General features: G+C 33.8%; 3 protein-coding genes across 7 annotated transcripts in view; 1 reads left to right on the forward strand and 2 right to left on the reverse strand.

The window, feature by feature from the left end:
* LOC149724998 (phospholipase D1-like) overlaps nt 1-17,577 on the reverse strand; it is a 26,181-nt gene extending 8,604 nt beyond the window's left edge. For 2 of the 4 annotated variants that reach the window (XM_089892364.1, XM_089892363.1), the window contains exons 1-22: nt 17,395-17,577; nt 16,963-17,086; nt 15,427-15,583; nt 15,014-15,142; nt 14,614-14,728; nt 13,315-13,380; nt 13,116-13,174; nt 12,728-12,829; nt 12,120-12,263; nt 9,216-9,365; nt 8,661-8,826; nt 7,801-7,942; nt 6,476-6,621; nt 5,757-5,888; nt 5,258-5,318; nt 5,152-5,189; nt 4,592-4,664; nt 3,666-3,734; nt 2,974-3,039; nt 1,879-2,031; nt 1,247-1,365; nt 738-857 (exon numbers count right to left, since the gene is read on the reverse strand). In XM_089892364.1, the coding sequence (XP_089748490.1) occupies nt 738-857; nt 1,247-1,365; nt 1,879-2,031; nt 2,974-3,039; nt 3,666-3,734; nt 4,592-4,664; nt 5,152-5,189; nt 5,258-5,318; nt 5,757-5,888; nt 6,476-6,621; nt 7,801-7,942; nt 8,661-8,826; nt 9,216-9,365; nt 12,120-12,263; nt 12,728-12,829; nt 13,116-13,174; nt 13,315-13,380; nt 14,614-14,728; nt 15,014-15,142; nt 15,427-15,583; nt 16,963-17,086; nt 17,395-17,463 (2,400 nt within the window). In that variant the 5' untranslated portion in view covers nt 17,464-17,577. The remainder of the gene's footprint in view (nt 1-737; nt 858-1,246; nt 1,366-1,878; nt 2,032-2,973; nt 3,040-3,665; nt 3,735-4,591; nt 4,665-5,151; nt 5,190-5,257; nt 5,319-5,756; nt 5,889-6,475; nt 6,622-7,800; nt 7,943-8,660; nt 8,827-9,215; nt 9,366-12,119; nt 12,264-12,727; nt 12,830-13,115; nt 13,175-13,314; nt 13,381-14,613; nt 14,729-15,013; nt 15,143-15,426; nt 15,584-16,962; nt 17,087-17,394) is intronic. The other 2 variants (XM_089892366.1, XM_089892365.1) reach the window with 2 other exon arrangements.
* Nucleotides 17,578-18,108: 531 nt separating this feature from the next.
* LOC149724999 (4-galactosyl-N-acetylglucosaminide 3-alpha-L-fucosyltransferase FUT6-like) lies at nt 18,109-21,761 on the reverse strand. The gene is made up of 3 exons (XM_089893002.1): nt 20,238-21,761; nt 19,496-19,718; nt 18,109-19,382 (listed from the first exon to the last, which is right to left on the reverse strand). Exons 1-3 carry the CDS (start codon nt 20,585-20,587, stop codon nt 18,777-18,779), a joined length of 1,179 nt encoding a protein of 392 aa, XP_089749128.1. The 5' UTR covers nt 20,588-21,761; the 3' UTR covers nt 18,109-18,776.
* Nucleotides 21,762-23,038: 1,277 nt separating this feature from the next.
* LOC149725000 (uncharacterized) lies at nt 23,039-25,639 on the forward strand. Of its 2 annotated transcripts, none has more exons than XM_089893011.1 (5): nt 23,039-23,521; nt 23,593-23,692; nt 23,948-24,078; nt 24,294-24,482; nt 24,765-25,639. In XM_089893011.1, exons 2-5 carry the CDS (start codon nt 23,646-23,648, stop codon nt 24,887-24,889), a joined length of 492 nt encoding a protein of 163 aa, XP_089749137.1. In that variant the 5' UTR covers nt 23,039-23,521; nt 23,593-23,645; the 3' UTR covers nt 24,890-25,639. The 2 variants fall into 2 exon arrangements, with proteins under 2 accessions (XP_089749137.1, XP_089749139.1); XM_089893013.1 differs by having other exon boundaries at nt 23,249-23,521; nt 24,761-25,639.
* Nucleotides 25,640-26,029: the final 390 nt, after the last annotated feature.

Consider the following 26,029-nt stretch of genomic DNA (forward strand, 5'->3'; position numbering starts at 1 on the left):
TACGATAAAACTATCTACAATGTGGTGATTACTGATTTTATAAAAATAGTATAAAAAATTAACTATACAACCAATCTATGGTAAAACTTTCTACAGAGCGGTTATTTTGAAATGGAATAACTCCGCACAAAAAAATGATTTAGAGGTATTATTCTTAAGCGTTTAGGATTTTATTTAAATAAGAGACTGACAATGCTTTACAGACAAAATATAATTTTGTTATATTATACAATTTGTTGGACTTTTGTCTGTTAGCACCAGATTTTTGTTGCATATCGTAATTTAACCTTATTAGTTTTTAGAAAATACTCTTATAAAACTTAGGCGCGAGCGTACATATTTGTATAGAGATTCTATAAAGGACCATATCACTATAAAGTATCATATAAGTGATAAAAAAATTTAAGTTTCTTTATCTTTGGGTGGCCAGAAACGACAGTTGTTATAACACAGGTGTTCACACACCTCAGACAAGTTACCATGTATGTTACTTTGTGGGTGATTAATTTTTATCATTTTTTTTATGTAAGGTTGAAAATTTAGACAACCTATTAATGACCACAGGGTTGGAGTAATCGCCGTTAAGTGTCTTGCCCAAGGACACATACGCCGACAATGGTAGCAGCGACGAGGTTTGAACCCATTACCTCTGGGTTACAGGCAGACTTTGCCACAGCGCCGGTGGATAACTGTTAAACACCAACAGTGGTGTAAACTGTAAGCCACACACAGCCTACCTGCACTTTAGCTTGTACAGCTTCTGGTCTCATTAATTCTTTGGGAAGATTAAATGCGTCATCTGAGTAGGATTTTGGGAGCAGGAATGAAATGTGTTCTCCCTTCTTTGCCTTTTGTATCTGTAGGACAAGATGGATAGCAGTTTAACCACAAGATTTGTTTATTTCAATATTTTTAACTTTTTTTCCAATCTCTGATTTTTGGTTGTTTTAATTAGTTTTTCACTATTTATACTATTTTGTTGTTCCTTTAAAAAGACAGTGTAGCCATAGTAGGAATGTTTTATCCAAGATCATTTTATTCGAATGACCAGAAAGTTATAAGAAGGCCATTGAGAATTTGCATTAAAGGAGAAGCTTTTTCCTAATTACACAATGCAGATAAGAAAGTAACACGAGACGGTAATTAAGCAATACCAAATGTGACCGACTAAATTTTAGCCGCCAAATTAGCAAATATAATATTATTGAGAACAGTCCTATTAACAGCTTGACAATGCATATCTGACCTTAGTATAATTCCACCGCTGTATGAAATGTCTTGCAGCATCTCTTGCAGCTTTACCATAAGTTACACAAGCAATGTCATGCCAAGGCATTCGTGGAGTCTTCAATCTATCCATTACATCTATGAAAACAAAAGTTGATTTCAATCTTCAGAAAGGCACTGTTTTACATATTATTTCTTAATTTTAACCAATATGAAAATTGATTTTCCATTTGAATAGGAATGTGATGACGCTAGTTATTAGCCAAATTGATATTTCCAGGCACTTGATTTTGTTATTTGCGATTAGTAGAACTTAGTGTGTTCTGTTAAGATGCAAAAAGAATGGTGCAAAAATATGAGTGCTAGATCCGGGCTGGGCTTACCAAATATATAATACTGTGGGGGAAGACGGGACATCTTTAATAGGCAAACATCCTGATCGTGTTTTAAACAATCAACAGTCCATGGGAGTCGTGACAACACGGTTTTATAAATCTTTAAATGTAATTTGTTTACTCCCAAATGGGACGAAATAATAAAATGAAAAGATGTCCCATCTTCCCCTACCCTACTATATGTCGGTTATTTTACAGTGCGATACTTTTAGGATGTTGTACCTACTAAACAATCTGCTCTTGTAATTGTACTTACCACCAAATGGATCATCCAGTTGTGTAAGATCTTTTAATATAAAGTTATTATAATCCTTTCCTATCCACAGTTTCGACTGTGCCGCGTATTCAACTTGGTTAACCATGTCTTTATATTGCGTCAGTACAGATGATGCTTGTAGAGGTGCAGCATCTGGAAATAATTCATATATTTGTAATTTTCTATACGAAAATAGTGTCCTTTTTAACTTGACAATGTGTGTCTGGTGTATACGAACACTTTCATGTTATACTTTGACAGTGAGCATGAGGTGCATGAATACACTATGTGTGTCTAGTGTAAAAGAAGACGTCCATGGTATAACTTAATAGTAAGCATGAGGTGTGTAAATACACCATGTGTCTGGTGTATAAAAAGACACCCATGTTATACTTTGACAGTGAGCAGATGTATGTGGGTCTGGTGTATAAGAAGACATGTTACAACTAGTTCGTGAGCAGGAGGTGTATAACTACACCATGTGTGTCTGGTGTATAAAGATACATCCATGGTATAACTCAAGAGTAAGCATGAGGAGTATAAATACACAATGTATGTCTGGTGTATACAAAGACATCCATGTTATAACTAGTTAGCAAGCATAAGGTGTATGAATACATCATGTGTCTGGTGTATAGAAAGACCCATGTCAAGAGGTGTAGAAATACACCATATGTGTCTGGTGTACAAGAATACATCCATGTTATAACTAGTAAATTAGCACGAAGTGCATGAATACACCATGTGTGTTTGGTGTACAGGAAGACATCCATGTTATAACTAGTAAATAAGCAGGAGGTTTATGAAGACACCATGTGTCTGATGTATAGAAAGACCAATGTCAGGAGGTGTTTAAATATACCATATGTGTCTGGTGTATAAGAATACATTAAAGTAAGTTACATTCATTCATTCATTGCATAAATTAATAGTGAGCATGAGGTGTATAAATACACCTTATTTGTCTGGTGTATAAGAAGACATCCATGTTATAACTTGACATGAATTAAATTAACTCTTATTTTATGTACCATAAAACAATCCTATTAAAACACGGCAGCGTGCATAAGGTAAATACATAAACAACACCCCTACCCTCCACAGTCACATTCTCAGGTTCATTAACTCCATTAATTGTGGTGTCTCCTGGTTGCTTAAAACCTGAATTTATTACAATAACATGTAAGTATGTTAACATAAGAACATAATAAAGGCACTTTACAAAACGTTTAACTGAAATTAATGTGTTGGAAACTGTTCGTTTTCAGTCAGTGATGTCGGATTTGAAAATAAGTTTGAAATTAATAATTTTACATTGGTAACACATTTATAATGAATAATAAAAGATGTATAGAAACTGTAGGATTCACTATAATGATGGAACCTTATAATAGTTAGTAAGATTAGTATTGATGGAGACAAAACAAAAAACACATGCATGCAGCATGATTGTTAGTATGGTGCTCACTGTAAATCTAAATCTAAAACCGATAAAAATCATAAAATTAAGAAAAAACACAAGACGAAACAAACACACAGTAGAGTTAAGAACTGAATTTAGAAAAACTAATTAAAACTACTAATTGTAAGCTTGAAATTGTAAGTTTGAAATTTTGTAATGTTCCTTTAAAGTTACAGTTCTAAAAAACTAAACAACTTTTTAAGTGATATATTTGATTGGCTGACAATTTCTGTCAGAAAACCCGCAAAGTGATGTTAAGAGTTGTATTATGAAACTGGTGCCATACGCATGCTGGTAAAGCCACACACGAGAAATTAAATTCTACTTTTTGTCGTTGATTGGTGAATGGGTGTCGGCTGTAAAAGGGGCGCGGCCTCGTTCATTGAACCGTAACCTGTCAATCATGCGTGACATGGTTGCCACGGAAACATGCAAATTAGGTGAGAATAGAATGGTGCTTATACCGTAAAGCAAATGACAGATGATAACAGTGGTATAAATAGAATTGGTTGAAACATGATCGAACTGTAGAGGTGCTACTTATAGTCAAGATAGCAATTGCCAATGCTAGAATTTACAAATTACTAAAGCTAGCTCTGGATAAGGTACAATTGTGTGGCACGACATTGGGCTTGGGATTTAGGCCAGAGTTGGCATATTATATTACCCCTAAGTCCAAACAGAAAACGCCCAGAACCAAAGGGTTTACCTGCCTACCAGTCATTATACTATTCAATTTAATGATTTAGTTACATTCATTCATCTTTTCATTAGTGACTTTATAGGGCTCTTGCCATTTGGTGGTGGCAAACTTTTGGGCGTAAACAACATGACATAAGATGATAAATTGCATGGATAATTCAACATTTAATTGAACAAACATTCAACAATTGACAACTCGTTGATGGTTGACGTCAATTACCTTCTCACTGATTGCTCTCTTGTTGGAAAAATTACAAGACAACTTAAAAAACTTAATCCTAATGATGTGTTGTCGCAACAAAATAATTTTCACCCGGTAGTAATAAACTATTTTCTAATATTAATTAAGCTGTAATGTAGAAATTAAATATTTGATGGATCAGTAGTGTAAATTAATTGGTAGTTAAAATAATTGCTGTTATTATTAAAATTTCTTAATAAAAATTAATTAAAATGAAAGTATAAATGTACCCCGCATTAGGTAACATTTTTTAAACTATTTTCGCACCCTGCTCTAATTGACTGCAGTCATTTATAAACCAGACTCACCAACTGATGTAGCTTCAACCAAATTATCATCTTCTTTTTGAGATTTTATTTTTTGATCAGTGGCTTCTGACTTCTGCAACAAAAACAAACAAATAAAAAACATTTGTTTGGTGCTGTGGATCAGTCATTGGCTAGGCTTATGCATTGTAACTAAAGGGATGAATTGATATTGATATGATTCGTGTGTTGTGTTCTTAAGCAAGACAATTAATGGACGTTGCTTCAACCCAGTGGTTACTATTGGGTTATAGAACCCTGAGTGCTAATGATAAAACTCTGGTCTCTGGCATAAATCCCACATAATGAGAAAGTGAGGTACTGGCTCACATAGGACCTGAGAGTTGGCCTGGATATTACCGTGACACCTAGGGTGCAACAACTCATTAGTGACCACTGGGTTGGAGAAATGTCCGTTAAATGTCTTGCCCAAGGTCACATATGCCTTCAATGGTATCATGGTATCCTTTAGTTACAATGAAAGAACCTAACCACTGAGCCACGGCGTAGGCCTCAGCCACAGCTTGAATATAAAATGAACTTAAAAGGCAAACGAAACTTACCTTTTTTCTAGGCCTTAGTGAGCGTAATCTCTTTTTAACTGTAAAAAAGTTCAGTAAAGAATACAAGGAAATTCCATACTTTGTATAAATTGTATTGTAAACTCACATCCAGTGGCGGCTGGTTCTTCTGGTTCAACTGGACTTGGTGCTCTAGGTACTGGGGGAACCTGTAGTGTGTTAAAGTGACTTAACGTATGGTATATTTCAATACATGCGATGTATATTAATTTATTATGTATTATATAAATATATATACACGTATATCAGTAGAGAGATGAAAATTCTTGTTTCTATTTAATTTTATTATTAAATTTTATTTATTGTTTCGTCACATTGGTAAATGTGATAGTGGTAACATAAACTGAATTTGCCCTGCTCTATTATTTCAAACTCAAAGAACAACACCTTGCGTATGAGGTGTATAAAACAGAACACACATGTTATAACAACTATCAATGTTATTAAAAGGATTTAAAGCTACAAAAATGTTTTTTTAGCACTTTTTGTATTTTTTAACATAAGAAACATTCAACTCTATGAGCACCAGATCAGAGTCAGATTTGCAAAACTTATATAGTTTTTAGAGTTCCTGCATTAAACATTACCTTATCCATGGAGACTTGTTCGGATACCCCTATGATCATTGTGCCAAACATCGCAAATGCGACTCCCGTGGACGAGGCTTGAGGTATGTTTGTTACGGTTGGTTTGGCATCAGCTTCTGCACCATCTACAGTCTGTGTGTATATATATAGTACTGTGGGGTAAGATGGAACACCTTTAGCATATAACACCCAAATATCCTGATCGTGTTTTATTCAATTAACAACGGTCTACGGGAGTCGTGAGGATACAGTTTTATAATTCTTTGAATGTTCTTTGTTTACTATCAAATGGGACAAGAAAATAGAACAAAAAAAAGTGTGCCATCTTTCCCCACTCTACTATATGTTAGATTACTTGACTAACATAGTAGGCTATCGTGATTGGTAAAAACTGGAATACACAAAATTACTTTTTACAGAGATTTTTAATACTGCCCAAATTTCACATTGTTTGGATTACACCCAACTGTTTTCAATTCCAAACTAATGCTTTACTACAAGTAGGGGTTTGTCTACACTACCGTCAAGGCGGATGTGACTTGAAACATTTACTTTTACAGAATAAAGTTTCTAAATGGATATTAAACCATAATTCTGCTTAACTGTTTTTAAATGATTTATTATTTTTTTAATTTTAAAAAACTTTTTTTTAATTTTTTTGAAATAATTTAAAATTAAAAAAAACATTACAGATTTAAAAAAACAAAGTATTTTCTCACATCAGTTGAGCAAACACCACCGGTGTCAGTTAATTTATGATCTTGATCATCCCAACGTCCGTAGCAAAGGTCGATCCCACCAACAAATGCAATGCTTTGATCAATGACAACAATCTTTTCATGGTGGGCCCACAATAAAGTTTCACCTGTGATAAATAGCAGTGCATGAGCTTCACATTGCATCATCGCAGCAACATAATTATTAATTACTGTAAAACCTCAATCTACTGCTGTTTGCCTGATTTTGAAAACGAAATTTGAAAACCAGGACCAAGACAAAAACAAAACAAATGAAACACACATCAAGCAGTTATAATATTGCAGCCTTTTCTGTCACAGCTTCAAGCAACACTACAGCAATAGTTTAATGCTGTATTACTGTATTGGGGTTTATATACTAATTCCTGATACTAGATAAAAACAGCACAGATAGAAGGTTACAAACAAAAAACTATTTGTATTGTTATAGAATATACTGTATAACGGTTTATAATACATACACTTTGTGCCTTTTCAGTCTTTTTATTATTTGTAATAGCATGTTTTTGTTCAGATTATTTACAGTATATATCGCTTACAAAATCTTTTGGAAATTTCAAAGTTAACCAAGTATGCCAAGAATTGAATCGCAGAATGTTTACATAATATGATTCATGTAACTTTGGTGAAACATCAATTTAATATTTGACTTTAGCAGGTGGACAATGTTTGCTGAAGGTAGTTTGTTAAACATGACTTGTTTCTGGTTAGGCCTCACCCATATTGAATACTAACTATCATATGTGCTTGTATATATGTTGCATATATCAGCATACCAATGTTTTGAGTATATGACTGACTTAAAGTTGAATAATAGGCTTGCATTAAACATATCAGATGTGCCCAGATAAAAACTTAAAATCTTTAATATGAAAATTGTGTCCTACACATTGGAGGTGTTTGTATTAAAACGAACCAGAAACTCAGTGATTTTTGGACCAAAACACTTTCACATTATTCAAAATTATCAGATGTATTTTGCGGAAAAACTAATACAACAATATGAGTTCTTCTACAAAAAAACTGAAATAGAAAATTCAGAGAATAATTTTTAAAAGTTAAGAAATCCGAAATTGTTTAACCACATTATCATATCATGGACACGTTGCTTATAACTTATCACTGAAGTCTAAATGACTCAAGGTTTTTTCGGCAATGACTGCAAAATGTCTGGGCTGAAAATTGTGGTACATGCATTAAAAGTCACTACTGTAGATATAACCAAGGCCGGTACAGCAAAAGCTGCTAAAATTGTAAAAATTTGAAGATAATTGTTTATTTCTTACCTGGTGTTAGATCAGGATGTCTCATTACCCTTATATTAGTTGGGTGCATTTCATTGAGTGTTCGTTTTGTGTAAGCACTATCCAAACCCACAGCCATCTCCACTTCTTTATAGAGTTGGACGTATATTTTTACACCTTCAACCTGAATAATAAATAATTACAATTGATTTGTTTACAGAATATGTAAACCATGTTGTTTGCATGATATATAGTTTACTTTATAAGTGAGTTGTAATATTTAAACAACAACTGATTGAAAATCAAAGATCTTAAAATCAAAAACTACCCGCTTCGAGATAAAAAAGTTAGTTTTAATGTTTTAATTGACAACCTTAATCTTAAAGTAAAATACATATAAGAAACTTAGATTCCGGCTCTGTTGCACAGTTGGTTAGCGTGCCTGCCTTTAATCCAGGGGTAATGAGTTCAAGGCTTGTCTCTGCTACCATAGTGGGCAGCTGTGTGCCTGTGTTCTTTAGCAAGGCACCTAATGGCAATTGCTCCAACCCAGTGATCACTAATGGGTTGTCCAAATTATCAGCCACACGAAAAAAAATCCAAGAAAAATAGCAGTTTTTGGTATTTTTACCACGATACTGACAATCAAATTGAAATGTTGGTAGCGTAATAAATTGCCATAGAAGCAGAGAAGCTGTTGTAAAATTATCATATGCATGGTAGCTATAATTTATACAGAAACATAAAGTCAAGGCCTTTGGTGCAGTCCATTGCTCGCATGCACCATGTACTAAGCATGTATTTGGGTAATGAAACAAATCTGACAAAAATCCAAGGTCCTAAAAAATCACCTCACCCTTATAGAAGAGTTTATACAGAAATAAAATATATTTATATCTTACAGCTTTCCGCTTGAGTAGTTTATCTAATCTCCAATGATCTCCATGTACTATGGGACGTTTCATATATATCTCAGGTGACAACCACCAATCTGTGATATATATCTCCTCCCTTGCTTCTTCTATTGCATCTGCCACCGCATCAAAATAACTACGTCCATCCACAAACCTAAAATATGAATGCAACTTACTGTATCCCTGCGTGGCAGGAAAACGACAGTCGTTATAACATAGGTGTTCTGTTTCATACAACTCGTGCCAATTTACGAGTTACCACATATGTTACTTTGTGGGTGATTATTTTTAGGGATTTTATATATTAGTTGTCCCAATCTTTAGATAAGTCACATGTGCCATACTACATTGCTATAATTTTAATAACCACATGGTTTATATGGATGAAGCAAAACTCCTTGGTTAAGTGACAAACACCCATTACCCAGTTTATAAAGTAAAATCACTACATATCTCATTTTTAAAAAAACTACGATTTAGGTCAGATTTAACCAAATACCACGAAAAGTATAGATTTATAGTTGTTTAGTCCAAATTAATCACCAGTAAGCATACGAGTCTTCTCTTGGTGGGGCAAACGACTGATGTCTGATGTCTGGTGCAGTTAAACCATATGATAAGTTGTTGAAGCTGTATTCTATTGCACGCTTCCAATCAAGCGCTTGTCTGTCTGTCCAGCAGTCAACATTTAAACTGTGGAAGAGACGTATTACAATACTAATACCTATAAATGGTTACAATACTAATACCTATAAAAGTAAATCAGATTGAACCAAAAAATATATATATATAGTAGGATGGGGGAAGATGGAACACCTTTTCGTTCAATTTTCTCGTCCAATTTGGTAGTAAACAAAAACATTCAAAGAATTTAAAAGAAAATTACGACTTCTATAGACCGTTGTTAATTGTTTAAAACTCAATCAGGAAGTTTTGGTATTATGTGCTCAACGTTGTCCAATCTTTTCCCACACTACTATATATTTATAAACTGTATTTAATATAACTAAAATTTTGTTGCGATCAGTTCTATGTAATCAATTATATACTAAAGTTTCCTTCAGTTACAACTTGTTTATTATGCAATTTCTTTGAAATGTTTTTGAAAACGGAAGCGAAAATTGTGAAACAAACAACAACTGCTGCCAAGTATTCTGTGTGTTCATTTGAAAGTCAAGGGATAGGACTTAAATATTATTAACAAATAAAGTTGTTAAGTTATGAAATGTTGTTAATCGTAACAATAAACTACAGTTGGTTTAGCAAAAAAATTAATTTTTATAGTTTCATCTAAGGCATTATTGCATTGTTTATAAGAGAAAAGTTTTTCAAAACAAACCTGGGTTTTTCTGTATTTTTATTGATCATGGCGAAAATAAAGTATTGATAATGATGAAATATTTTATGCTAGGGTAAAATTCCTCATTGGAACAGGGAATATGGTTATTTATACCAAACATAATATGGCGGGATAGCATGATTTTTCGCACAAATACAATGCATTTATATGTGTCAGTAGAGCAGAAAATGGAAACTATCTTTAACATAAGTAAAAGAATAGAAACTCTGTTTAACAGACGGAAACAATCGGACAATACAAGGAAACGGGGCATTAATTATCAATGAAAGTAAAGTCGTTCATCTAACTGCATACATGTATGGTGACCATGGATAGTAAACTTAATATCAAGGATGAATTTTAAAATGCTTAGAGAACTATGGGAGTTTGATTTTAAATGGGTTGATATTAAAATGGGTCAAAAATCGAAAAATTAAGAATACAGTGATAAAATTAATTAAACAACGAAGAGAAGGGAAGCAGCAAAACAACAGTGTTTAAAAACATACTGTGGGTAAAAACTAAAACTATCAAAAGAAAGTGGCTAAACTCATAATATTAAAAATTTGGGTGACAATTTGATAGTGAACAAAAACTAAACAGTGAAGACTATTAAATGAAAATGGCTAAACCAAAAATTTGGGTGACAATTTGGTAATGAACTAGAAACTAAACAGTGTTTTTATCACTTTGTGTTATCCTGTTAAAGTGGTTTTGTAAATAATGTATATAAAGACTTAAAAAATAATGGTTATATTAAAGAAAATACTGAATTCCCATTTTTTTCAATTTATTCCATTAATTATTAATTTTAACTGCCTTTCAAAATTGTGATTAATTATTTTGGACAAACAAGGCTTCAATAAAATGGTTACAAACCACTGATAAGCTAATGTCTGTTGTGTGTACAGAGAACATAGAGCACAGTATGCTTTAAATGGGTGAGCCGTAATACAAATAACATTAATTGTTTACTAAGGCGCACATTCCAGTTATCTATAATAGCATAGTGTCTAATTTTGAGTATTACTTATTAAGAAGTAACTACATTGGGTGTATTGTTATGTTATGTGTCATACAACCAGTCTGATGTTTCCCCCAACGCAGACGGAATGTTGGTAGAATAATATTTTGACTATTAGAGTTTAATTATAATACTACGTTATATCAGCAACAAATTATGAAAAAAAACTTAATATATTTTTCCTAAAATTCAGCAACAACAGCAATATGTATTATGATTTTTACATCATCCCATTTTGCTGTTATTGCTGTCTGGTAGCAAAAACATCACAACATATAAAGTATTTCACATTTATACTTGTTCCAAATTCATAGACCTATGCATAAAGTTTTGATTCTCCCTACACATATGTTTTGTACTCGTGAGTTTATGGGTAGTACTACCGGCGTATCGAACGATAATTATGTATCGGAAGTCGTGGAACTAACTGAAAGGTTTGGAACTAAACAAAATATTCCTGCTGTTACGTATTTGGGCGCTGCAGTTATCGCCCTGTTTTTTGTCCGTGTGTTTTACATGGTGTAATTGTTGCTTATATAGGCGTATATGTATGTAGGCGTATTGTAGTCTGCAGTAAAGATTTTATACAAGGGTGAACTAAACTGAGTTACGTGTTGTTGTGAGAAAGAGGAATAAGCACGGTGTTGAGCTAAGGCAGTGTTTCTTAAACTGGGGTACACTTACCCCTGGGGGTCAATTTCTCATATTCAAAGGGTAAATAAGCTACCAATCAAAATCATCAGTTAATGGAACAGAAAAACTGTGCCAATTGTAGTACTTTACTACGTAAAAAGACATTGAACAACTGGTTGACGAAAAGCAAGCGCATCTATTGCATTAAATATAACTGATGTAATTAGTTGTTTTGCGCTTTTTAATAAATAAGTGCCATATTACATATTGGGGGTAAATCTGATAAGCATCTTTGTTAAAAGGGTAAAGCATACAAAAAAGTTTAAAAACCACTGAGCTTGAGTAATAAACGAACCAGCTTTAACAGACTCTCGATAATTAATTTCAAGTAAAACCCATTAGGCATTCTTAAAAACGTGACTATATCCTGCTTAAGAAATCTATTCCCTACCTTCTTGATATGTTGCTTATTACGAGTCTGCTTGAAGGTGCTTGGTGTAAAACATTCAACACAGCATCAAATAATAAAACTCCTTTGATTTTATCTTGTGAAGGGTCAAGATATGCAATGAAGGTGTCTTTTACTACAAACCACCTGCAAGTTATTTGAACAATATATATACGAAGTTTGTCATGAATTATTAGCATTGAGATATTGTATAGCATTTTAACTTTTGTAATGAATAGCTTTTAGAAAAATATTTAATTATTTTATTTAATTCTAAATGTTAAACAGTAGGAATATGCATTTATGAGTATAATAATAATAACTTTATTTGTCTCTTCAATTATGAAAGTCAAGATTTAGAAATATTTTAAACGAAAAGACAGGATTTGTTAAAATACACCTACAGTTAAAACATATTTACATTTATTTGGAAGAAAATAAGCCTGGTCTTACACCTAGCAGACAAACAAGCCATTTATGTTTATACATTTTTAAGTTAAACTTCTAATAGAAACAAGGTTTAATGCAATGGGCCTATATTCCTAATTGGCAGCAAAGCCAGGCCATAATACCCCATTCCTATAGAATAAAAAACATTTGATTTAGATTACCTGGTTCTCCACTTGAGCCTAAGGTTTTGAATGTTGCAGCATTTTGCACAGAGATCTAAGCTTATCTTATGGCCACCAGATCTCTTGTTGATAACTCCTTCTCTGTGAGTTACAATACAGTAGTTTGGAAAAGCTTGAACGACCAAGTAATTACTAATTAAGTGATTTTTAGGAAAGAACTTTGTGGCCACACCAGTAAACTTAAACTGTTGTTTGAGCAAAACACATAGTGTGGCTTAATCAATAAACTATTTTTAAATCAATTTTTTAAATCAAAAAAGTTTATTTAAATCACGCATTAGAAAGCAGACAGTTGTAAAACGGGTAATTCTTGAAATATTTCAAGCAATGAGGCCTATATATATAAATAAAACATTAAGAAACTTACTTCCCTTTTTCTCCAAGATCTTGTATGAAAGAAAATCTGCTGACTTCTAAAAACTTTTTCTGTGCGAAAACAAATCATTAGTCATTGCATGAAATTCTTTAAGATTTTATTAAACAAATTTTGACAAACAGACTAGTAACATCGTAATAGTAATATGAACTACTATTTAACAAGAGTGAATATTTTATACTTAACTTACTGTAGCAGGATGGTTTCTGTACATCCGACTTTTTAACATTGCTTGCAGATATAAGCATAGTTGGTCCTAGTGTATAATGTAAAACAGTTAGTGGTTACTACTACCCAACCAAAATATATGAATTAAGTTAGTTTAGTGTAGTAAAAAACTTTAGAAAACAGGACAATTTCGGCACATAAGATTTTAACCTAACTTACAATAATTATCTCTTATAAAATTAAAACATCATATACCATATTAGTTAAAACAACGAAGAAATAAGAATTATTATCAAATGACAGGCGCTAAAACATGCTACGGATAAAATATATGAAAAATATCACCAGTTAAAAATTGTGGCTGTTAAATCCAACATACAGTTGGCGAGTTTACTGGAAAGTGGAAAGCAAACAAAATAAATGCTGCAATGAAATTGCACATTCTAGGATTGTGGTCTTGTAAATAATGGAAAATCCCAAAAGTTAAACGTTAACAATCTAGGCTGAAATTGGTATGCAGCCACCCAGACTTTGGAAACTCCCAAATGTTAGATGTTAACAGACATTTAAAAGAAAACTTTGAACAGTGGATAGGCATCATTAAATGCCTAGAATGTTAGAACACAGAGTAAAATTTATAAAATTTTTATTTGTTTTAAAAGAACTTTAAATTCAAATAACAGTTGCTAAAACATACTACGGATAAAATGTATGGAAAACATAATAGTTAAAAAAAATTAAAGCTTTAATTTTTTGTTTCAAAAAACTTTTTAAAGCTGTATTAAATAACAAATGTAATAGCTGTTAGCAAAAGATAGTTTTGTTAACTTGGTCTTCGATTAAATATTAATGTCATGAAACATTTAAAAGTCATGTGTATTCACTGACTACAACCTACAATGTTATTTATGATGTAGTTTTTTTCTACTGGTGAACAAATATAACTTTGTTGATTTGGCAGACCACAACACACAAACTTAAGTAACTTTATATTTACAAGGGTTGCAAGAATGGCGTGACTATAACATGTAGAGTCAAAGACTGGGATTTGGATGGAGTCACACATGTTCTCGACAAGAACTTTACCCAAGTAGAAAAGACATTTTACAGTAGGGCGGGGGAAGATGGGACACATTTAGCACATAATATTGAAATATCCTGATCGTGTTTTAAACAATTAACAGCGGTCGATGGGAGTCGTGAGGATATGGTTTAATAATTCTTTGAATGTTTTTGTTTACTACCGAATGGGATTAGAAAAAAAGAATGAAAGGATGTCCCATCTTTCCCCACTCTACTATACATTTATTTTAAATTTCACCTTTCTTTTGTCCAAGTCTTCACTGGATACCAAGATTTCTGGAGTTTTAGGAAATTGAGGCATTTTTGATTCTTTCTTAGGCATTCCATGAGTGGTAAGTCTTCTTCTGCGATGTCTGAAAGCAGGGGAAAAATAAGCAAAACAGAATATGTTGCCACTTTAAATCTTTATATACACAAAGCTGTATAGTATTTATACCCCGATGAAAGCAAAATTGTCGGCGCTGTTGGGCATTATGGCAAAATGGTTAGTGCTCCTACCGCTAACCCAGAGTTTACAGGTTCAAGGCTTACTTTGGCTACTATTGTGGGTGTAAGTCTCCTTGGGTAAGACACCTAACAGAAAGTGGTTTAATCCAGGATAAATTAGTAAGGTTCACTCAAAATTTTGATTTAATTACTTTTTTGATGGCAGTGGTATTTTCAGGGAAGCTCTATACGTCCATAACTTTTCATGCAGTTCAATAAAATGCTTGTAACGTCTGTATATCGTCCATGTAAACTGGCCATGAGCTAACTCGATGGTGTATCTAAGTAAATAAACCCTAGTATTAGTAATATACTAGAAAAGCAATACTACATAACATAAATGAAATTTATCTCTCTTAATACAGGTACAAAAAATATTAAAATAAATAAAACAGCGAAAAACTGGAATTAGCAGTAAAGCAACAGTAAGTAAATACACACTAGGGGTAAAAACTACTTTGGTTAAACACATAAAAAATTCATTATATGTAATATCTATATCATATATGTAACCATTTGATATAAATATTAAACATACAAAGTTTAACAGGCTATGTCAACTTACAAGTTTGGATTAAGTGGGTGTCTGTACGTAACATCATGTTTAACACATGTTATGTTCACAGATAAAGGAGTTTTCGCGAGATATGGCGATCCTACACCGACTATTAATCGACTTGGACTACCATATATGGACATGTAAGGAATCCTTGGCTTAAAACCTGAGTAAAAAAATGTTTTAGCAAAACGGTTAAATATAAGAAGACTAAAGTGTTTGATTTTTGGCAGAAATTACATGAAAGAATCTAGAAAAACCTTTAAACCAAAATGGTAATACACAATGCTTTATTACATAGGCGGGAAAGTACTAATTGAAAAAGTACATTAAGCACGGCAGCATAATTAATGTTGTTTAGCCATTTTAAAAGTAGTAAACTACAATTATAATGTAAAAAAATTAACCTTGCTGCAATCACATGTTAACACAAATTGTGTTCAATAAGTAAGAAGCTTAAAATAAAATAGAAAACTAATTTCTTATTCAGTAAACCCAAATCACAATCGAACGTCATTTCTAACCACTGTGACACTGGCATACCTTGTCCTTGTGTATCATTATTATAAGTATGTGGATTCTAACCTTATATTATAAAGATACAACTAGACTTTACATTGCCCAAGGGTATGTACATGTAGTAATAAATACAATATACTGCTATTGCTATGTTGCAAGTTACAACTTACAACAGTTTTACTTACAACAATTTAAACAACAACAATTTTTTTGTTTTACTACAGAAACATCTGAAAATACTACTTTCTATACTGGTTTCAATGCTTAATATTTAAGATATAATGTCTCATTAGATATGGCAGCAGAAGGCTTTATTTCAATTAAGACATGAGTCTTATTAACACATGAAATTTATGATGCTTCTCTGTCTTGTGTGTCTATGTTTAACAGGCCCATGTTAAAATTAAACAGATGGACCTTAAACAGATGGGTTTTAAATTTTAATCCATTTCTTGTTTTAATGGCCCGAAAAGGTTATATAGCAAAATATAGGGCATGCATTTAGGTGTGTTACCCTAAGATTCCTAACATAGCAATTTTGGGCACTAGTAAAGAATCCTCCAATGACACAACATGCAAAATGGGATCAAAAGTAGGAAATACAATATAAGTTAATGTGGTTAAAGAATGGAGAAATAGGGAAATACTTTTAGCAGCTTATTTTACATGCAATGAAATCTGCTTTGTATTCTGTAAGGATGAGGTCCTACTCAGTTAGCCGTTTATGCCAGAGTTGACCAATTAGGCTACCCTACATTTTGTAAGGATAATGGATAAGGATCAGATCATATGACAAGGTTTTTATGCCAGAGTTGGTCCATTATTACCACACATTTTCTAGAATGAGGTTATATGGCGAAGTATGACCTATTACTCCACATTTTGTAAGGATAAGGATAAGATCATATGGCAACGTTTTTAGGCCAGAGTTTTTTTGCACATTTTGTAAGCATAAGGCTATACAGTGAAGCAATAATGCCAGAGTGACCCATTACCCAATACATTGCAAGTGCATGTAATACTAACCTGGTGGAAATGCATTGTCTTCTAATTCATCCACACCAGGTGATGGAAGTGGTAGTTCATCATATGCATCTCCTCCATCAGAAACTACGGTGTCCATGCGCACCAAACGATTCGGCCTTGATGTCTAAGGATAAAACTTATTTTATCACGCATGTATAGGTTATAGGTAGTGAAATTATACAGCGGGTAACATAAAGACCTAAAACACATTGTGATCAATTAGTACCCTTGGTTCTAATGGGCCAATTCCAGCCTAAATCTAAACAATACTAGTCCAAAGACTCTAAAGGGTCCATTGCGTGTTAAGGTCCAGGATCTCTGAACAGAATAAAGACAAAACACAACCAGATTCACCAGCATTGGTGTATACTTCCAATGTAAATACCAATTACATCACAATTACGTATAATGCTTATTGTAACATCATATTACCTGAGGTCCTTCTTCATCTGCCGACTCAAAAGCACCTGTGTCTGATGTATCATCACTTGTCGTTGCCATTACCACTATATATCCTATACAGTTATTTCAAGGCCATACAAGTATTATTTCTAAGTTTTCCCTAGTGCCCTAACACGTACAGAAACGAACAATATCTAAATATTTTCATGTTAAAACAGGTTCTATATAAACCCCAATATAAGGGTGCATAATATCGAAATACTTTTGTTAGTTTGCAGAACTTGTATACCCCTTGAAAACAAAAATGAATAAAAATCCTTTTTTTAAACACTAGCTGTAATCTTCAGAAACAAAAAACTAGGCATAATGTTTAAATTTGGGTACAGTTTTCGTGCTTAGTTGCAGGCTATATATCTCTGTTTACAGTATATTTTACCTCATATTTCTCAGAATTTTTACTCCAGGATTTGAGTATCAAATTAGGGGATTTACCACGGAACAAACAAATTTAATTTAGCGAAGTTATATGATATCTATGATCGAAGTCCGAAGTCGTTTGGGGACAGAAGTAAAATCCACCAGAGGCCACTGGTATTGTTTAATATTTTTGTTAAGAGTTTAAATGTTGCTACAAAAAACACATTTTTCGCATAGGTTTTGTTTTTTAAGACAAGCCTTTTTAAAACGTATTTATTAGAGCACGTATTGTATTTGTACCGACCTTATGCGCAGGAGCGTTTCGGCACATGCGGAATAGCCGGTACAAATATATCAATCTAAAGTTCTAAACGAATATATCACGACACCTGTATTGCAGTAATGAAAAGCAACAAAGTGGATGTAACCTATGTTACTAGGCAGAATGCAATATATCTGCTCGAAAAGATAACGACATTCAACGAAATATACTGCCTTCGACTGTAAGAATCCGACATTGTAGTAATAGGATCGGTTCCAATACCCTTTCCTGAGAAAACACTGCTGGATATTATATGCTATAATTGTCACATCTTAGCCGACAGTATTATAAGTCAAATAAAATTAATTTCAAATAACAAGGGCATAATTGCATTCTTGGTAGCCTGTTTTATGCTACTTTATAAAATATTAAACTGCTGGTCATTCTTTTTGGCAAAACTCTCTATGTAAAATTTCCAAAACCTGATGGCCAAGTTCTAAAAAACGACAAACGGCGAAACCGATGTTATTTATAGTGGCAGTGTATAGTCCATAGCAGCTAAACTGACAAAACAAACGAATCCTTTTGTGTCGTTTATATATCTACACAAAACAAGTTAATCGCGATTAAAATAATTTAACATAAGTTCTACGTATAGAGCATATACATTATAAACGGTAATATGAGTAAAAATTATGATTGCTTGTTTTTTTTGCATTTTACTTATACAAGATTATGAAAGGCATTCCGGCGTTTCAGAAGTAATAAACTCGTCTGTGACAGAGGAAATGATTTTGGTTTCTTTGTTTTCGAGAAGTCTGGTGCATAGGCTTTTTGGTGTCAGTTCAATATTTAAGTCCGGGTACCGTTCCTGAGTCATTCTGATCATCTTTTTATCTGTCATTTTCTCGTCCTCTCGCCAGCGAAAGTATTTTCTGTACTCGTCGTCGTTTTTATCCAGGAATTGCAAATACTCAGCGAGTTTTGCTGGGCTATCAAAGTCGTCGGTGTGAATGAAGGAGTCCAGCGGTGCAACCGACAACACGTCGTCCTTTGTCGGACCCCAAACCACTGGGACCATATCGTTTTTTAAAGCGTTGTCCCAAAACTTTTCCGTGATATAATCGCGACAATGTATCGCGTTTTCAAAGGCGAGGTAAAACTTATGTTCTCGCCATTTTGGTTCAAAAAGCATCGGGTATTGCTTTGGAATGTTTTCCACGTCAGGAAAACAACCTCCAAACGTGGTAATGCTCAAACCAGCTGTAACAAGTGCTTTATAATATTCCATTCGTTTTATTGCTCCATTGGTTCCACTGCAACGAGTCACTCCCCAAAGCTAAAAACAAATTATATTTTTCCCAAATTCTACATTTAATGTTTAAAGTTTAGCAACATGACCCAAACTAAATCACACCGTACAGTAATTATTCTTTACTTAAAGATACTTACAGCCATTTTCTTTTTAAAGGATATGACGTCATCGATTGCCCTTTTCCCTTTTTTTACAAACGTCAAGGCCTCTTTCCTGGATCCATAATATCGTAATACATCAGCTGATCGCTTAAATGTCCATGTCCAGTTAAAGAAACCACCATCGAACTCTCGTAGGCCATCTTTCCCAAAGTACCCTGGCCCTTCCCCACACCACCAGACAAAGATCTGTTTTTTGTCTCTAAGCAATTCATGTAAATAGCAGCTTATTTAAACAGCAGTCAATTAAGTTTGTATTATGCAAAAGTAAATCTTGCTAATGCTATATTTACAACCAAGTTGATGTTGCATAGCAGTGCTCTTCAACCTTTTTTGAGTTAGTGAACCCCTAAAGTTGTTGTGACGAACTCATGCACTCCTGATTGCTTTAACGTAAAACTGATGACGTTTCTTTAGTTTTAAATTAACCAAGGGATGCAAGATATAGCATTCGTATACAAAAAAATGTAGGAAAGTAGCTAAATTTGTTTAAAATGTTCTTAACTGAATATTATTGCTAAAAGTTGTTAAGTTTGTGATGTACCCTTATATACCCTTTGCACTGGTGCACCCCAGCCATATTTTAGTGCACACCGGTTGAAGAGCACTGTTGTATAGGTTTACCGTATATATTCTATATAGATAACTAATACAAAACCAATCTATACATTAAGCCCTATTCAGAATTATCGAAAATTAAAAAAAAAGGTAAAAAAGTAACCTGTAATGTTGCCATGGTATTTGGTTTTTATTAATCGTTGTGAAGTGAAACACAACGGCTATCGCGTCCGATATTTTGCTTCGGTTGTACGTCAGTGTGCATCCATCCATCAAACTACCTTCGTCGGGCCCATTTATACCCCAAGCTTTACCCCAATACAAAATAAGAGGCGGTTTTTTCGGAGCTGTTGTGCTTACTGTGTCGAGGTGTAACTCGTCTATTTTGATTGTTTCCGACATTTCTTTACTGGTTTCTCGTGTTGTATTTTCCGCATTCCAGCCCCATAAAAAGTACAATGTCAAAATTATATAACTTGCGGAAGCGAATTTCACCAACTTTCGTTTTATCATTGTTTCTGACTGTCTGTATACAACTTACGTACGAGTGATTATAAGCATTGCTGCGCCTACAAATTAGAGGACAAGGCGTACACCTATCAAGCTTAGTGTAAACTAGTTTATTACATTAAACTAACAATTAGTGGAGTCACGATACGAAAGAAATCGTTGGTAAATAAAACATATACACAAGATACAACGTTTTACACGATAACTTAAAACGTACTGAAAGTTATTGCAACATCGTTATTGCGCAATACACCACGTGGCATTAAATAGTAATAATACCGATTGTGACGTTAATGCCTTCAATGCTCACGAAACGAAATATGGTTATCAGGTTATGTAGGTAATCCTTTAGCTGGTGGCCACCTCAAATTTTGGTTTCAAAATGTTCCTTTGGTCTCACTGATACCCGCTGTCTATTTTTTTAAAAAAGCTCGTGCGTTCGTGTCGAAAATTAACTTTGAAAATGCGCGAAATCGTGCTGGATCACCGTATTTTCCACAAGAGCCGCCATGAATTAAACAAAGGTTAGATTATTACGTCTTAGAATGCGTCTTTTACCTTTGATTTCTACGTTACAGATTACGCAATTCGTTAGGAGTTATTGGTTGGGAGTTAGGGGTTATAAGGGCAGGGCATGGGGTTGAGGTTTTCACTAGCATAAAACAGTGCGAAAAACAAGGCTATAACGTCCCGTACGGTTATGTTATATATCACTATTGTGACGTAACATACCGCGATTGTGACGTAACATATACCGCGGTTGTGACGTAATAAATCGTTAATCTTACGCAAGTGAGGCGAATTACGGTGACGAAGCATGTTTTGCGCATTTTCAAAGTTAATCTCGACGCGAGCGCCCGGTATCTTTAATTAGTGCAGGTCCGCTAGGTCCACCCAAAGTTAGTATAGACCAAGTTAGGAAACGGCGCTCGTTACCGCCATTACGGAGCCCACAGAGCGTGAATCGCCTATACAAATGCATGGACGGCATGTTTTCATTAAGTTCTTGTAAGCGAGAAAGCTAGAAAACACGTATAGCGGTTGTTTTAACGTTTAAAATATAATTTCTAATATAAATCTTGTTATATAACATTAAATCTAGGAATTAATGTGAAGTATATTAATATTTTGACTGGTTTTCGGCGTACAGTGTGGTTTAACAGGGTACTTTACGTTGGAGATTAAAACCAGCAGAAATCAGCTTAGTTTACATAATAGTATATGATCTACCTACGAATCTACAGAGCCATTCTTTACTACATTTATAACCCAACATGAGTGGACATGCAGCTCCAAACTGCTTAAGTACTAGCAGATAAGGTGTTCTCATTTTCCGATTTCATAAAGACCCGTAACGCAGAAAAGGTAGCTTACTAATTCAAGCAGAGGACCAAAAATAGTAACTCAGTATTGTTTTCCTCAATGTCATTTCGATATTAGGCAAATTTTACACAGATACCTTAAAGTTTCGTTGCCGGGTATACGTGTTAAGTTTGTGAGCCAAAAAGTAAAATCACGGCAATTTACATGCAAAACTGCAGCTAGGTACACCAGTTTATGCTAATGTTATGCGTTTTTGTTTGTATTTTTATATTTTAAACATGTTCTTTTTTATTTTGGTTAGTAAACTTTATATTTTCTGTTTTTTTACTCTTTAATCGATTGAGTGTTCAATAAAAGTTGATTATTTTTGTGAGGTTTTTATTATTGTGATAAGATATAACATTAGTAGAAAGCCATTTTTACGCGCAGAAGTGCTTGGTTTTTAAAAAATCGCAATATTTAAACGAAAAACAGCACCCAGCAATGATAAAATGTTATGCCGTGGGCTCCGTAATGGTGGCGTCTATGACGTCATAGACGCGCGACAATGGATAACAAGACTGGTTGTTTTACAATCCGTTTCCTAACTTGGTCTATACTAACTTTGGGTCCACCATGGCCTACTAAAGATATCATCATCGTGTCTTTTCTTAAATTAATGGTAAGTGGAAAATAGACATATCTTTAATAGGAATTCAGCGATTTATTCATGTACAAATTCAAATCAACTGTATTCATAGATAGAGTACTATGGGGAAAGGTGGGACACCTTTAACACAAAAAATCCAATTATCTTGATCGTGTTTTAAACAATTAACAACGGTCTTTGGGAGTCGTGATCATACGGTTTTACAATTCTTTGAAAGCTCTTTGTTTACTTCCAAATGAGACAAGAAAATAGAATGGAAAGGTGTTCCATCTTCCCCCACCACCCTACTATACATATGTTACGTATCTAAGCTGTATCCCGGGGATGGCGCCCTTGTGTCTTTTGATGTAAACAGTAAACAACTCTCCGATTAAGGTCTGCGATAGGAAAAAGGTACTGGTACATGCGGTGGGAAAAAAGAACATTTGACTTATTTAGCAAAGCCTCACACACCTCAGCGATGGCATTCTCGGCTACCGACTAAACTAGTGGCCGACTAAGTTTCTGTACATTACTTATTACAGAAGTTAGTCGGTCAAAATCGACCGACCAAAATTTTGTGTGCTTTGTAAACGGTTGTAAGAACCTACAGCAAAACAGACACAGTTGAGATATGTCACCTATATATCATTATAAACGTGGTAAAGAAATATTTATTTCTGCAAATGTAAATATGTCAGTCGCAGTAGTATAAGCTGTATATGCTTGGTGCTTATACTTAGAGATTGTACCAGATATTTCTAATAAATGATGTTGCACAGATTTTATATTTTATTTGCTGGACAATTTTTGTGCATGAAATTGTTGGCATTGAAAACTGCAAACTTTTCGGAGATATTTTTCATACCATGTATGTAAATCAATCAATGGAATACATCTGTCTTTTTGTTCAACAACAAAAAGTGACTTTTTGACGAAACCTGCAAGCTGATATCAACAAATTTTCTTTGTACAAATTTTACGAGGTAATGCATTTTTTTAAAAATTATTCCTAAACAACACTAAACAACAAGCCAACATAATTATTTTCTTAAAGTTATAGAAACCACAAAAAAAAACCAAGAGAGAGAGAAGAAAGGTGATCAAGAAATGACAATTCAATACAAGAGTTCTGACACACAACCTCAATATATCTTGTAAGTAATGCTTTAAAATTCAGGCATTATGGTGAAATTACAGTATGTGTTAACTGCTAACAAAAGTGGCAAATAACAAACACAGACACCAAAGTTTTAAAAGAGAAAGTTGGACCCTAATTCAGTAACACAAGTCACAAATCTGACGTATTGGTTCTAATGCTTAAAGATTAATTCAGTGCAGAAAGTTCCAGAGTTGGCCTGCCTGCCACCCCAAGTTCGATACTTATAATAACAATTTTAACCTTTTTTCAGGCACTTGACTGATTTGAACTGGCCCAAGTATGCACCTCTGTCTATTAGGCTACTGTACCCAGAAAAAAGATCAGAGCAGATTCATTGTGAATTAGCGGAACTGGGAAACCAAGCAAATTCAAATCCACCAGGTTTGCCTCTTTTTTTCGTGAATGTTATTTATGTTCAAGGGCTGGACAGCGAAAGCTGTATAACACAGGACACAGGTGTTGCTCTTCACACCCTGTTCCTGCTCTGGGCTAGAGTCAGCCGGGCTAACTACTTTGTTGAACATAACATTTTGAGGCCATATCCCAATTTAAAAGCCTAAAATATAATAAAATTAATTAAAATGTATTTAAAACAGATCTAGATCTTGCATTCGAAGCAGATTCAGCAACCTCTGATAGTATGGAAAGTTTGAGTGTTGTGGAAGATTCAGGAAACGCATCAGGTCTTGAGGTTGAAGACCAAGATGAAGAAATTCCATGCCATGAAGATGTTGAAAGCGTGGGAATTGTAAGGCCAATACCTCAGGACATAAGTGAAGAAAAAGGTAAGCATATATTGTAGAGGTTTGATTCGAGATGATGGCTAACTGTCATTTTTTGTTAGGCTAGTATGTTGTATGTCATAGCACTTTTTTTAGCCATAGGTAGGCACTAAGCCAATGATGGTGCTAAAAAGTTTGGTGCCTATGCCATTGACAACACAGTTTACATCTGTAAACATCTTTTGTGTTATGTTTGCCAAACAAATATTATAACATTAGCAGTCTAGTAAACAGTATTGTAGGAAAGCTGTAATCACCATTTTGTTCTTTTTTGGGTGAAGAAAGCAATGAAACCTTGGAAGATATGGAAACCTTGGCCAACAATGACAGTGGTATTTCTGCAGAACCTGACAACTTGCAAGGAGATACTTTTCCACAGAGGAAACAGGAGGGGAAGAAATGAACAGTAGCACTTTATAAACTGAAACTGTTAATTGAATGTGCTACTGTGTACATATGGTAGATATAAACAATTGAACTTACCTAAACCTAAACCAACAATGGAAAACTACTGGGGGATTTCCAGTTAAATGTCTTTTGTTTCATTGTCACTTTTGAACAAAGAATATTTGTTCTAATAACAACAATATAATTTCTCATACATTCATAAATCCTAATGGTAAAGTTCCATTCAAACAATTTTTGAAACATTTCCAATGAATTTTATTAAAACTCTTTGCACCTAATATTTTACAATTTTTACTTTCATTTTCATTAAAAATGAGTTTATTATGGTTATTGAAAGTTTTGAAACCTATTAAAACAACATTATAATGTTTTATTGTGTTGATTGTTATGAAATGTTGTACACTCAGTGTGCTCTAATAATGGCTACCCTGTTCTTCAGTGTCATATATACCAATCTTGAATTATTTTGGTGCACATAATTTGAAAAATTTCGTTGTTATAAAATGTTGTACACTCACAGTGTACTCTAATTATGGGAACTTTATTCTTCAGTGTCATATATACCAAACTTGGTGCACACTTGGAAAAAATTCGTTATTAATGCAGCATTTAATTTTTACTGTACGACTCTCTATTTTGTACCCTTTGTATGTGCTAAAACTTAACTTCAAATCGTTCCACCCAAGTTCAAACTGCAAACTATCCACTGTAGTTGTACCATTAGTGCTCTTAATTAAAATTGTGTAGAAGTATTTTTGGAGTTATATTATTGTGTAAGTAAGGATTGCCTATAATTATATACTACTGGGTAGGATTGCCTTAAGTTAGTATCAAATGCAGCAGACATTTAATTTTGCAAGGTCACCCAAGTTAAAATATCGTCACGTGCTTGGTCCCATGATTCACTATCCAGACAGAAAACCAGAAATCCCCGGTTTTTGAGACACAACGAAGCGAGTTCGCGCGTTAAGGAGGATAATTTAAACGCGCGACTATCACCTGATTTACTTTTGACCAACAACCAGGAACTAAGAAAAATCAAATGACAAATAAACGCTTGCTATGGAGACGGGGTTACTCACGGCTTATGATATACCAGCAAATTAAATTTTTCAATTATTGTTGAGTGGGTATACAGCTAC

The sequence above is a fragment of the Ciona robusta genome, chromosome 14, assembly GCF_009617815.1.
Source record: "Ciona robusta chromosome 14, ASM961781v2".
Classification (NCBI taxonomy): Eukaryota; Metazoa; Chordata; class Ascidiacea; order Phlebobranchia; family Cionidae; genus Ciona; species Ciona robusta.

Excerpts from the sequence above, each read along its gene's own strand:
- LOC149725000 (XM_089893011.1), top strand. The coding sequence starts at position 23,646 with ATGACAATTCAATACAAGAGTTCTGACACACAACCTCAATATATCTT. Across the intron at positions 23,693-23,947 it reads ACACAACCTCAATATATCTT|GCACTTGACTGATTTGAACT; the intron begins GTAAGTAATGCT and ends ACCTTTTTTCAG. Across the intron at positions 24,079-24,293 it reads AGCAAATTCAAATCCACCAG|ATCTAGATCTTGCATTCGAA; the intron begins GTTTGCCTCTTT and ends TATTTAAAACAG.
- LOC149724999 (XM_089893002.1), bottom strand. The coding sequence starts at position 20,587 with ATGATAAAACGAAAGTTGGTGAAATTCGCTTCCGCAAGTTATATAATT. Across the intron at positions 19,719-20,237 it reads ATACCATGGCAACATTACAG|AGACAAAAAACAGATCTTTG; the intron begins GTTACTTTTTTA and ends TGAATTGCTTAG. Across the intron at positions 19,383-19,495 it reads CCTTTAAAAAGAAAATGGCT|CTTTGGGGAGTGACTCGTTG; the intron begins GTAAGTATCTTT and ends ATTTGTTTTTAG.